Raw genomic sequence first — 10525 nt, forward strand, 5'->3', positions numbered from 1 at the left:
AAAAAGAAACTTTGTAGTGACTATATATCCTGCCTTTCAGATAAGTGACAGCTATCATTTAAGTTGGAATAAAATCTTTTGCACTGACTAGTGTCAATTTGTCACAGCATCCCTTAATTCCTTGCATTTATTCTGAGTTCTTTTTCTGAATAATTCAGGGTGGTGGACTATACACAGCAGTGCCTCAGACAGACCCTTCTGAATGTGCCAACTGCCGGAACTGTCGGAACAATAACAGGTAAGAATAGATGGAGAGGAGAGAGAGGTAGGGGGGAATCTGAATTTCCTGTCTTCAGGGCCTTTGTGCTCAGGGCATTTGTCATATTTTAGTGACCACAGAGCATTTGAAATAAGATTTCCTCAGTTAATGAATTCTTGTCAGGCATTCAGTAACTTGTTCGTAGCTTCTGTGCCTTCATGGCAAAGCCCCACCACACAAAACTTCTCAGTTAAGTTGGAGAGTTTAGCAAGAATGAACAGAGGTCTGTGGCACTGGATGATATCTTAAGATTTCCCAACATTTATATGTATGTTTGTTGCTCCTACAGAATGGAGGAAATTAAGGCAGCATTTGTTGAGGTAAATCAAGTTTTAAATCATTGTTTTGAGTTGAATTCTGATTGAACAGATTGATCTTAATTAAAATAAAACATGCTTTTGCATTGGGGAAGACAGGTAACAAGGTATAATATGGCTGTTATCAGATGCACCAGTTTTACCCTTTTGTGGAAGTCGCCATACCCCTTCTGCCTCCATTATCAGTAAGATCCTAAAGAGCAAACCAATATGAGATTCAAAGAGTACCAGGCATGTGCTACTGACTTAGCAGCTGATTGGCAAAAGTTTATGCCCAAAACACCTTAGTGTTCTCTAAGGTGCTACTGGACTCAAACCAGCTTTTCTTCAGACCTACACAGCCACCATCCCAAAATTTACTTGGCACAATTCCAGCTCTCTCGATTGGCTTATTGGGGTTAATGGTAGGTATATGTCAATGAAGTCCTGGTTCATGGGTGAGAATTCCTGTACATCAGCAGAACTTCCATCCTTACAGCCCTTTGGACACCCAACTTAATTTTTATATCATGCTTGTGATGGTCAACTTGAAATTTCACTGTCCAGGATTTGGGGGGGGGGGGGGATGGCAGGAGTAGAGGAGAAACACTGAATTTCCAGAAAAGTCCTAGCAGTAACTTGAGCTTTAAAAAAAAAATTGCACAATGTTGACCAAACTGAGCCTTTAGATCAAACAAACTCAATATTTGTAGAGGGATAGGATGGCTATTTTAGTTGGACTGCTATGAATAAACCTAAGTAATCTTTCTACTTCAAGAGATGATGACATACACTCCCAGAGGCAGCTGTATATTTTGAGCTGTAGTGCCTTTTGCAGAAAGGGAAAACCGTTTAGTAAACAGTTTAAGCTTTGTTTGTGGCAAAATATAGCAAACGTCTTCCCTCTCAATGTAAAATCAGCGGAAATTAAATGGCTTGGCCCTTTAGACAGTCCCTCTGCTGTCAGTTTAAGTAAGCATTGCTCCTTAGGTAGCTGGTTGTATTATAGAATGGCCGCTGTAGCATGGAGTTTTTAATTGTGAGGTTGTTACATATATTTTGTTATCCGTGTGGTATAAACATCATAGCCTTCCTTGAAGATGCACAGTTGCACAACCTGGGCTTGTAGCTGCCTGTGTCATGAGTCATTTAATGTCTGTTTGCTCTATAGATTCTTGCACGGAGCAGTGGGATGTTTGTTGCTCTGCACTATAATCTGTACACCCCCCTACCCCCATGCACAAACATACACTGAACAGGGACTAGAAGAGTGTGGGGACTGAGTAAGCTTGAAGGGGGAGAGTGCATTCCAAGTTTGAGGAAACAACTAACTATGGCAGTTTGGCCATATAAGCATAACAATTGTGTTACTTGGATTTTATCTCCACTTCATCTTACCTCTATACCCTTTAACTTCTGTCTTTCCTGTGGGCCAGCCTCTTAATCTAGATCCTCAAGCAAAATAGGCCTAGTTACATATAACTGTATCTGCTCATATCCATACCCTTCTCTCCTATTCTCCTTCTCTGTCAAAATAGGTTGTTGGTATCCTTTTTTTTTTTTTTTTGTCTTTTGGTGCTTCTTATAAAGGGATTTGTTCATTGTCGATGCAGTATGAATGAATAATAAAGCCTCTTTCATTGTTGTTCTGCTTCTGTGGTTGAAAAAGTTCCACGTGCAATAAAAGATTGCCCTGTAATTATAAATTTTATTTAGTGACTAGCAATACATGGTGATATTGGCAAAGATCAACTAAGATAAAGGTGCCTATTAATAAACTACACCCTATGAGATAATTATGGATAGTAATGAAAATTCACAAAAGGTCAAATTTTACAGTAGTAATTCTCTTTAGTGGGAATTGTAGTCCATGAACATCTGGAGGACCACAGGTTGACTACCCCTGGTCTAAGGTAAAAGGAAAGTCTGTCCTTCAAAGCAAAGTTAAAGTCCACTGGCACCAAGGCCAACAAAATCGGTACATGCACATTAAAGTTTATACTTTGAATAAAAGGTAGTTGGTCTTAAAGGTGCCTCTGGACTCAAACTGGGTTCTGTCATTCAGAGTAAAACCAGTGTTGCTCCAGAAACACATCATTCTATGCTTTATATCATATGTCAGTCCTAAATATAAGATATGTTTGTTTTTATCTGATTAAAAAAGTTAATTGCAAGTGCATGTAGAAAGTCAGGCAGTGCTAGTTACCGTTTACTTGGGAAAGTTGATAACAGCCCCAGTGTCCTTGGGTTCCTGAGCTGAAAACATTCACAGTGCTGGCAGTTTCCCAGTGCTTTGTGGATTAGTGCTGGGCATGTCTACAAAGGATTTTAGCTGTAAGCTGCCTTTTCTGTTGTTCAAAGGCTCAGTTGCTTCTCCTAGAAGGAATGGACTTCCTTCACTGCTTGACTAGCCTTTCACAATTCAGGTTTTTTCAAAGATTCTTTCTGGGAAGAGTTGAGAAGCATGCTCTCATTTCTTAGGTTTACAATGGTGAAGAATTCAGTATTGAACATAATTGCTTTATCAGCAGCTCTCTGGCTGGCAGGAAGCTACCAAATCAGAGAGCAAATTGATAAACTCTTGCCATTTCTAAGGTCAAAACTACATGTTGTGTGTAGCCCATGATTGTTCCTTTTACAGACTTTCTATGTGTTGAGGCTGGGAGGGCGTAATGACTTGAAAGACAAGTATGTGTGTCTTGGTGAGGAGTGCTTCAACTTTGTCTTCATTCCATTTTCTCCCACTGAAATCCCCCACCTCCAAGCTGCAGTGAGTGAAATAAATGGCAGATATTTGCATACTTCCCCTAGCAGGGGTAAAAGCCATTGCAGTTAGCAATTATTCAGCAGGGAAAAAAAGATATAAGTAGAGTTAAATAGCACCTCTTCCCTTGCTGCAATCAGGGTGTGTCATTTTGTTAAGTCTGAGGGAAATCGCAGACTTGCACAACATGTAGCTCCACCCTAAAATTGTTCCAGTAAAAGAGCGTGATGTTGCAATACAGCACGCAACCAGAGGTGGTTCAAAAATGCTGGATGTGATTGCTTTGCATTCGTATGCTTGGAATTCTCACTGCCCCCCTCTTTTGAATTGCAGGTGTTTCACTAAAACGGGCCCTGTAGGCAACAGCTCTGTCCCTGTCTTGCCCGTCGTACCTCCGTATCAACCGGACAGTTTAGAAATGAAGCCTCTGAATCACGCGATGGTCGCTGTGTGCTTAATGCCCCCCGTCCCCGGGCACAACACTGAGGAGGAAGAGGATGACAAGGAGAATGCAGAGTCCCTGTCTTCTCAGGATTCTCGCTGCCAAGAAAACATGAATCCGCTCAAAACCGATTGCGCAGAAGGTATACCAGAGTCCGGAGAAGGGGGAGAAATATAGTTGGCTTCCAAGCAGTTGCTTGTTTACTTCCAGATGCCCTAAAACAGATGCCCTCAAACTGCGGCCCTCCAGGTGTCCATGGACTACAGTTCCCATGAGCCCCTGCCAGCGAACGCTGGCAGGGGCTCATGGGAATTGTAGTCCATGGACATCTGGAGGGCCGCAGTTTTGACTACCCCTGCCCTAAAACATCGGCCCCGAACCAAGATTAGACAAGATTAGACAAAGATCAATTGCTGAAATATTTTGTGGTTTTCTGGGCACGTCAGGAAAGCTCCAAGGTTCCAGCGGCTTTCAGGGCGTTTTGCGTAAATTACGAATTTATGTTGGTTTCGTAATGGATTTCATCCAGTACTCTCCCCAGATTATGTAGAGATGACTGATTTATTTTAATCGCAGGACTAATTTATTCAAATCCCTGCCAGGACCACCTTTGGCTGTGATCTTGTATTTCAACAGCTGAGATTAATCAGGCTGCATTCTTAAGGCAGAAGAGCTGCAGGGAGGGAGGGAGGTGTGCTGATTCTGCAGATGACAGCCTTGCTTCTGAGCTAGATGGGGCTTGCACTAAGCCTCCTGAAGTCTCAATAATGAGTAGGGGCTGCCAGAGTAGTGTAACACTGGATGCTAATTGTTGCTTTTGATTCGCAGAGAACAGTTCAAATTTGGAAACCAACGGCATGCTGAGCTGGAGCCCACTTATTCTCCAGCCTCTTTCGAAGGACTATAACGAAAAAACGGAAGGGATTTCGAACGGCGTTACCCTGGACAGTTTGGGGGGCCGTCGACAGCTACACCTACAGGAGACTTGAGGAAGTGCCCGTTTTCCCCTCTCAAAGCCAGTAGCTGCACAGAGTCTCTGAAAGGGACTCATGACAGGATGTTAATGATAAGAGTCGCTATTTATTATTTGGGTGTAGTGTCCTATGAATGTAATTTTTTTTTAAAGAAATCTTTTGCTTTTCCATATTATTTATGTCTTGAGAAATTCTCCCCCACCCCTTCCAGGTCGAAAACCTTGGAGATTTTTTAACAGGTCTGTAATAATTATTGGGAAAAGATATTATGGTGCCTGTCATGGATAGATACTGTTTTAGAAAAACACTCTTTCAGCAGAGCGGGGTGGATCCAGGCAGCTTTTCTGCTGATTAAAAAAAAAAAAAAAGCAGAAGGGATCCCCTTGGATCACCCCCAAAAGTCATGCTGGCATCCTGAGACCCGCATAAGCAAAAGCCTGTTGGGACAGAGGCTGTAGTAAGCAGGGGATCTGGCCGAGATGGAGCAGGAGGCCCCACCCTAGTGGAAGCCTTTGTCAACCCTGAAACAGAAATACGTTTCAGCTACAGCTCCTCTCCCCCCTCCCTCTCCTATTGTTGAGGGTGCCTTGTATTTACCTAAACGGATCCACGCAAAATAAAGTTTATACTGAAGAGAAGCTATGGGGGAATGACCACAGTGAGGGAGATCAGAATGTGCAGACTATTCACAAGGAAATTGGTGCCTTTTAGTTGTTGCACTAATTTAATGCAAAAAAAAGTGAGCATTAAATGGGGCAGATGTTGGGAACAAGGTGCAGACCGCCCTAGCTGTTTGCAGCTGTGCTGAGGAGTCCCATCTTTGTGGAGCGGTTGGTGCAAGCATGTCTTAAGTGAGAATCAAAAGCTTCTGTGCTCCTTGGTGGAAGTTGGTTCAGGAAAAGGTTCTGCCGTGCCTGTTCTGTAAATACACTGGAGCGGAGGGGGGGGGGGATCAAGCATTCATTGGAAAGTTTCTGCTAAATATTTTTGCTGTGTTTGGTTTATGTCCCGGCTTCCAAATGGAATCCTTTTGCCTTGGTCTTTCCAAAGAGATCTCTGCTTATCCTGTCTTTAATCCCTGTTCAGAACGTTGGAAGTGAGGTATGCCTGTGCAAAGCTGGGCAGCAAGGAATAGTGGTGCAGAATCCTTGCCTCACCCCATCGTCAAAATAATACACAAGATCCAGTTCTCCCTCCGTGGCTAAGATGGGGTGTCAGACTTGCCACGAATTATGTAACAGCTGTGTATGTTGCTTTAAGGAATCTGTCCATGTCTCAAAAATAGCTGAAGGTGTATATTGTATGTCTCAGAAGGCAAGCTGCATATTTTCTTCTCCCAGTTTTAACCAACGTAAATACAACAAACTTGCACTTGTAAAACACCATTTTCCCCAAGAATCAGAGGCACATAAATTGAGAATTATGGTTGCCCCAAGGCAATATGAATTCATTTTTCTTAGCTGGAGCCAGGAATCAGAAACGCCCCATTCATGGGGAAGTCAGAAGAGGGTAAAAGTTACCCAAATAGCAATTGCAACACACTCACCCCCCTTACAGAAGAGCGGAGGAGATGCCCGCAGGTGCAATGTACCACACTGAGCAAGGCTTGGCGTGTGTGTGTGTGTGATACAAACAAGCTTTGTATTTTTATAACTGCTGCAGCAAATGTCAAATGCTGTATATGTGTATATAGTGTCTGTGATATATTTTATATAATATATGATGATGTATATTATATAATTTTATAAATAAGGCTCCCTAATGAGAATTGGCAATGCATTTTTCTGGGTTACTATGCAAGGATATTCTCTAGTAGGAAATTAATTGGCACAAGCCACGCTTTGGTTCATAGAGCTTCCAAACGTCTCTGCTGCCTGTCTCCACACTGAACTGATCATGTATTCAAAAGAATTATGTCTTAGTAACTGTAGAGGGAAGAATCAGTCCTGTGAATTCGAATGACCTGTCCTGGCTGGTTTGGACATAAATAGAGGCCTTTTCAGAGAATGAAGATGTCAAAATACCTTTTGATGTGGGAATTCAAGGAATTCTGGCATCATTTCAGTTCTGTGGAGCCAGTTTAATTCAAGAGACCCCAGGCAGGTAACATGAGCCTTTAAATTCTGAACTGAGAGTGTCATATACGGGGGGCTGGGAATGAGTCCGAACTGTTGTACTAATAGAATCTCATCAAGGACCGCTTTATTTATATTGTCTGACACTGTTTTAAGTGTCCCCCCAATCCCTTTTATTGTATTTTATTTATAAAAGTTATATATGGCCTTCATATTTTAGGGGGTTGGGTTGGTTGTGTGTTTCCCCAACTATAGGTAAGTAATTATAAATCTTTTAAAAACAACAAGAAAAACTTGTGCACATGGCCCTGTTTTCCAAATCCAAGTGGCCATTCAGATTCAGTTTTGCCTAGGAAGCTAGGAAGATCTTGCTTGCCTTACGCTTGGTATTTTACAACCCTACTCTGTATTCTGTCGCTGGCCTTACAAATTCGAACATTTTGTGTGCTGCCTTGGAGCCCCGGAAAGCACCTTTTGCAAGATGCTAAGGTTTTTCTCTTTTAAAATCTTCCAGATGCCAGGCTTCTTAATGTACCTGGTCCTCGTGTTTACAGAGAGCCTTGAAAGCATGTATTCAGAACTAGCTAAGCAAGAAGCAGCCAAACATTATCCTTGTGTTTTATGGCTGTCTTGGGAGGTTTTTATCCCTCGTGCTTGTGAAATTCACATTCAGAACGACTGCGGCAAAGTAAGGGTGCCGTGGCTTTCATCCAGGGTTTGGCATCTGATTTAACATGTTCATGAAAAGGAGATACAGACTCTCTTTTTTTCCCTCCCTTAGATACCTATTTTGAAATGAGATGAGCTAGCTGAGCTATATCTGATTATGCCACTCATGTTCGTATTGTGCTGTTAATGTTCTGCTGGGCGCTAGCACATACATGGCTCATGGTTTGTTTCCACCAGTTCTAAGGTCAGACTGCCCCCAGAGAGTCTCCTAAATCAGGGGTAGTCAACCTGTGGTCCTCCAGATGTCCATGGACTACAATTCCCATGAGCCCCTGCCAGCATTTGCTGGTAGGGGCTCATGGGAATTGTAGTCCATGGACATCTGGAGGACCACAGGTTGACTACCCCTGTCCTAAATGGCTTTCTTATCCCTTCCTGAACACTACACTGCAAGCATATCCCATTGAAATCGGGGTGACCTGCTGCCAGGCTGGAGTTCAGGAGCAGGAGGGTCCATAGCAGTAACCTCTTGAACATCAGCAAGATTTTTTCTCGAACAGGTTTCCTGAGGGTGCTCATCCTTATCTGTCAAACCCCACCCCACCCCAAGCCTCTGAAAAGTCACTTGTCTAAAATAAAGTATTGCTGTCTAAGCATTAGGTGGCTTTTATATGTTGTACTTTGGTTGCCTTGCAAATAAATGAATGATTTAAAGATGCATGTGTTTGTATCATATAGAAAAATATACTATATTTTCCTCTTTTTTTAAGTTGTAATCTTTTTTGGAAATGTACATATGTTTAAATGTTGTAGTTTGGGGCAGGATTTTTTTAATGTTTTAATATTAAAGAGAATGCTGCTGCTTTGTCCGATGTCGGGTGTGATAATTATCGCTGCTGTCCAGTGTTTGCAGCTGCTAATGAATGGTTAAGTCTCTGAAATTAGCAGCTCCAGGTGCAATGACTGGTGCTTTGCTGTTCTGAAGCAGCCTCCTGAATAAGCTAACAATTTACGGTTCCACAAAAACCTTATCTATACTTTAGAGCAGTGGTCCCCAACCTGCGGGCTGCAGCCCGGTGTCGGGCTGCGAAGGCCATGGTGCCGGGCCGCGGCTCCCTCTCCCCGCCCCCCCCCCCCCCGCAGTAAAAAACTTCCCAGGCCGCAAGCTTGCGACCCGGGAAGCTTCTTACTGCGGAAGGGCAGGGAGAGGGAAGCAGAGCCAGCCGCGCCCATGCGGGTGCGGGCCGATGCGTGGGCGCGGCCCGCAGGCGCGGCCTGCGAGTGCGGCCTGATGCGTGGGCGCAGCCCGCGGGTGCGGCCCGATGCGTGGGCGCGGGCGATGTGTGGGCGTGGCCCGTGGGCCGCGCCCCGATGCCCTGCCGGTCCCCAACCTCAGAAAGATTGGGGACCACTGCTTTAGAGCATATTTAGTAGCCACGGTTTTGCGAGTTTTGTGACTTCTGTAGCTGCTTATTCTGTTTCCTCCCGAAGTCCCAAACTCTCAATTTTCAAATCGATTTAGCATCCTCTCCTGAACAAATAATTGGCATTGGAGCTCTATCAAGTGCCACCTGTACTCCTGGGCCTTCCTTTCAACGTAACTTTTTCTGCCTCCCTTTTCAGCTGGTGTTCTGCATGCCATGGGTAGTCAAACTGCGGCCCTCCAGATGTCTACGGACTACAATTCCTATGAGAATTGTAGTCCATGGATATCTGGAGGGCCGCAGTTTGACTACCTCTGCAAAAGAGGTTCACAAATCCCATGACTACCCTGAACAATAAGGGGGAATTAAAAATGCAAAGCAAACCGTAGGCTATTACCTCTTATTCAGACCACTTAAACATTGCTTCAGGTTTGATGAGGATGGCCTCAGCCAGGTTGCCACACCGTGCACGTAAGAGGGTTCCATTCTGCCGAGCAACAGCATCCAGGTGGACAACTCCCCCAATTTTTGTGATCTTGTTTGACAACCAACTGGAGAGTTTTGCTTTCTGCAGAAGCTTGCTCAGCCCTTTGACTTGTTTTTGGAGCAAACCATTCCTTTTTTGGCCATGGCTACTCAGTAGGGTTAAAAGGTTGGATACTCCAGTAAAGCAAGCTATACTAAAGCTCCCTGGAGAATTCATCCTCCATTCTTTTGTGTGTTCCTCCAGTACTTAGCCTAATTTTTAATGTAACTGCTTTAGGAGTGCTGGCTTCCATATCCATCCTAAAGGTCCAGGGGACTTCCCTGCACCTGGAGGCAAAAGCTCAATTCCCTTGTGTGGCATTCTTGGATCTGATTACCAGTTTATTTGGGGGGCTTTTTTGGTGTTGCTGCAGAAAAAAGGGCACTGGAATGTCCAAGTAAGTAGCTGGCATAGTTGTGTGTGTGTGTGGGCGGGGGGGGGGGAGTTTTTGCCTCCCACCCATCCAGTTGCCCAGCTGGAGGACCAAGACACTCTGGTTCTTGTTTGCTGTAGAGCAGCTTTGTTCCCATTGCTGTTTTATTGGCCGGGGCCTTGAGCTAACAAGAGATGACACGATGAAGAGATTCCAGGGCAGATGAGGGGATGGATACTGGTGAGGCTGGCCGTTCCCACAGTGCAGCCAACGGTCTACTTGGGAGACAATGAAAGGAATGCGTCCTGCTGTAAAAGTTGGTGTTGACATGCCACATTTGCGAGGCCCCCCGGATGAAAACCAGGAGGGATTACTGTGGGGAAGTTAGCACTCCTGGTAGCCTGTGTGTCCCCATCCCCCTTTCTCTTCTGTTTGGGCTGAGCAAACACTGTCTGCTCCGTACCTCTGCCCTGGTCATCTGCTAGCCCCATCCTCTGTTCCCCCTGCCTTTTGCACAAACAAACTGGGACTCATCTCACTTCAGAAACAGGAATGCCAATGAGCATAGCTGCCTTTGTTTCGTGGCAGTGCTCGTTTGGCTTGAAGAGCTGCATAAAAGGCAGAAATAGTATGGGGGTTTTAGAGATGCAGGCGAGAAATAAATATCCTAAATCAGAGATGCAGTAAAAGAGGAGACTGGGTGATGGGGGGGGGGGCTGTTGC

At 44.4% G+C, this 10525-nt stretch overlaps 1 protein-coding gene across 6 annotated transcripts in view; it reads left to right on the forward strand.

Moving 5' to 3' along the window:
- CDON (cell adhesion associated, oncogene regulated) overlaps positions 1–8351 on the forward strand; it is a 106005-nt gene extending 97654 nt beyond the window's left edge. For 5 of the 6 annotated variants that reach the window (XM_077306431.1, XM_077306427.1, XM_077306432.1 and 2 more), the window contains exons 18-21: positions 159–238; positions 3653–3903; positions 4590–7758; positions 7876–8351. In XM_077306431.1, coding sequence (XP_077162546.1) covers positions 159–238; positions 3653–3903; positions 4590–4750 — 492 coding nt within the window. In that variant the 3' untranslated portion in view covers positions 4751–7758; positions 7876–8351. Of the gene's footprint in view, positions 1–158; positions 239–3652; positions 3904–4589; positions 7759–7867 lie in introns of all 6 variants that reach the window. The other variant, XM_077306428.1, reaches the window with a different exon arrangement.
- Positions 8352–10525: the final 2174 nt, after the last annotated feature.

This window comes from Paroedura picta, chromosome 12, assembly GCF_049243985.1.
Source record: "Paroedura picta isolate Pp20150507F chromosome 12, Ppicta_v3.0, whole genome shotgun sequence".
NCBI classification, from domain to species: domain Eukaryota; kingdom Metazoa; phylum Chordata; class Lepidosauria; order Squamata; family Gekkonidae; genus Paroedura; species Paroedura picta.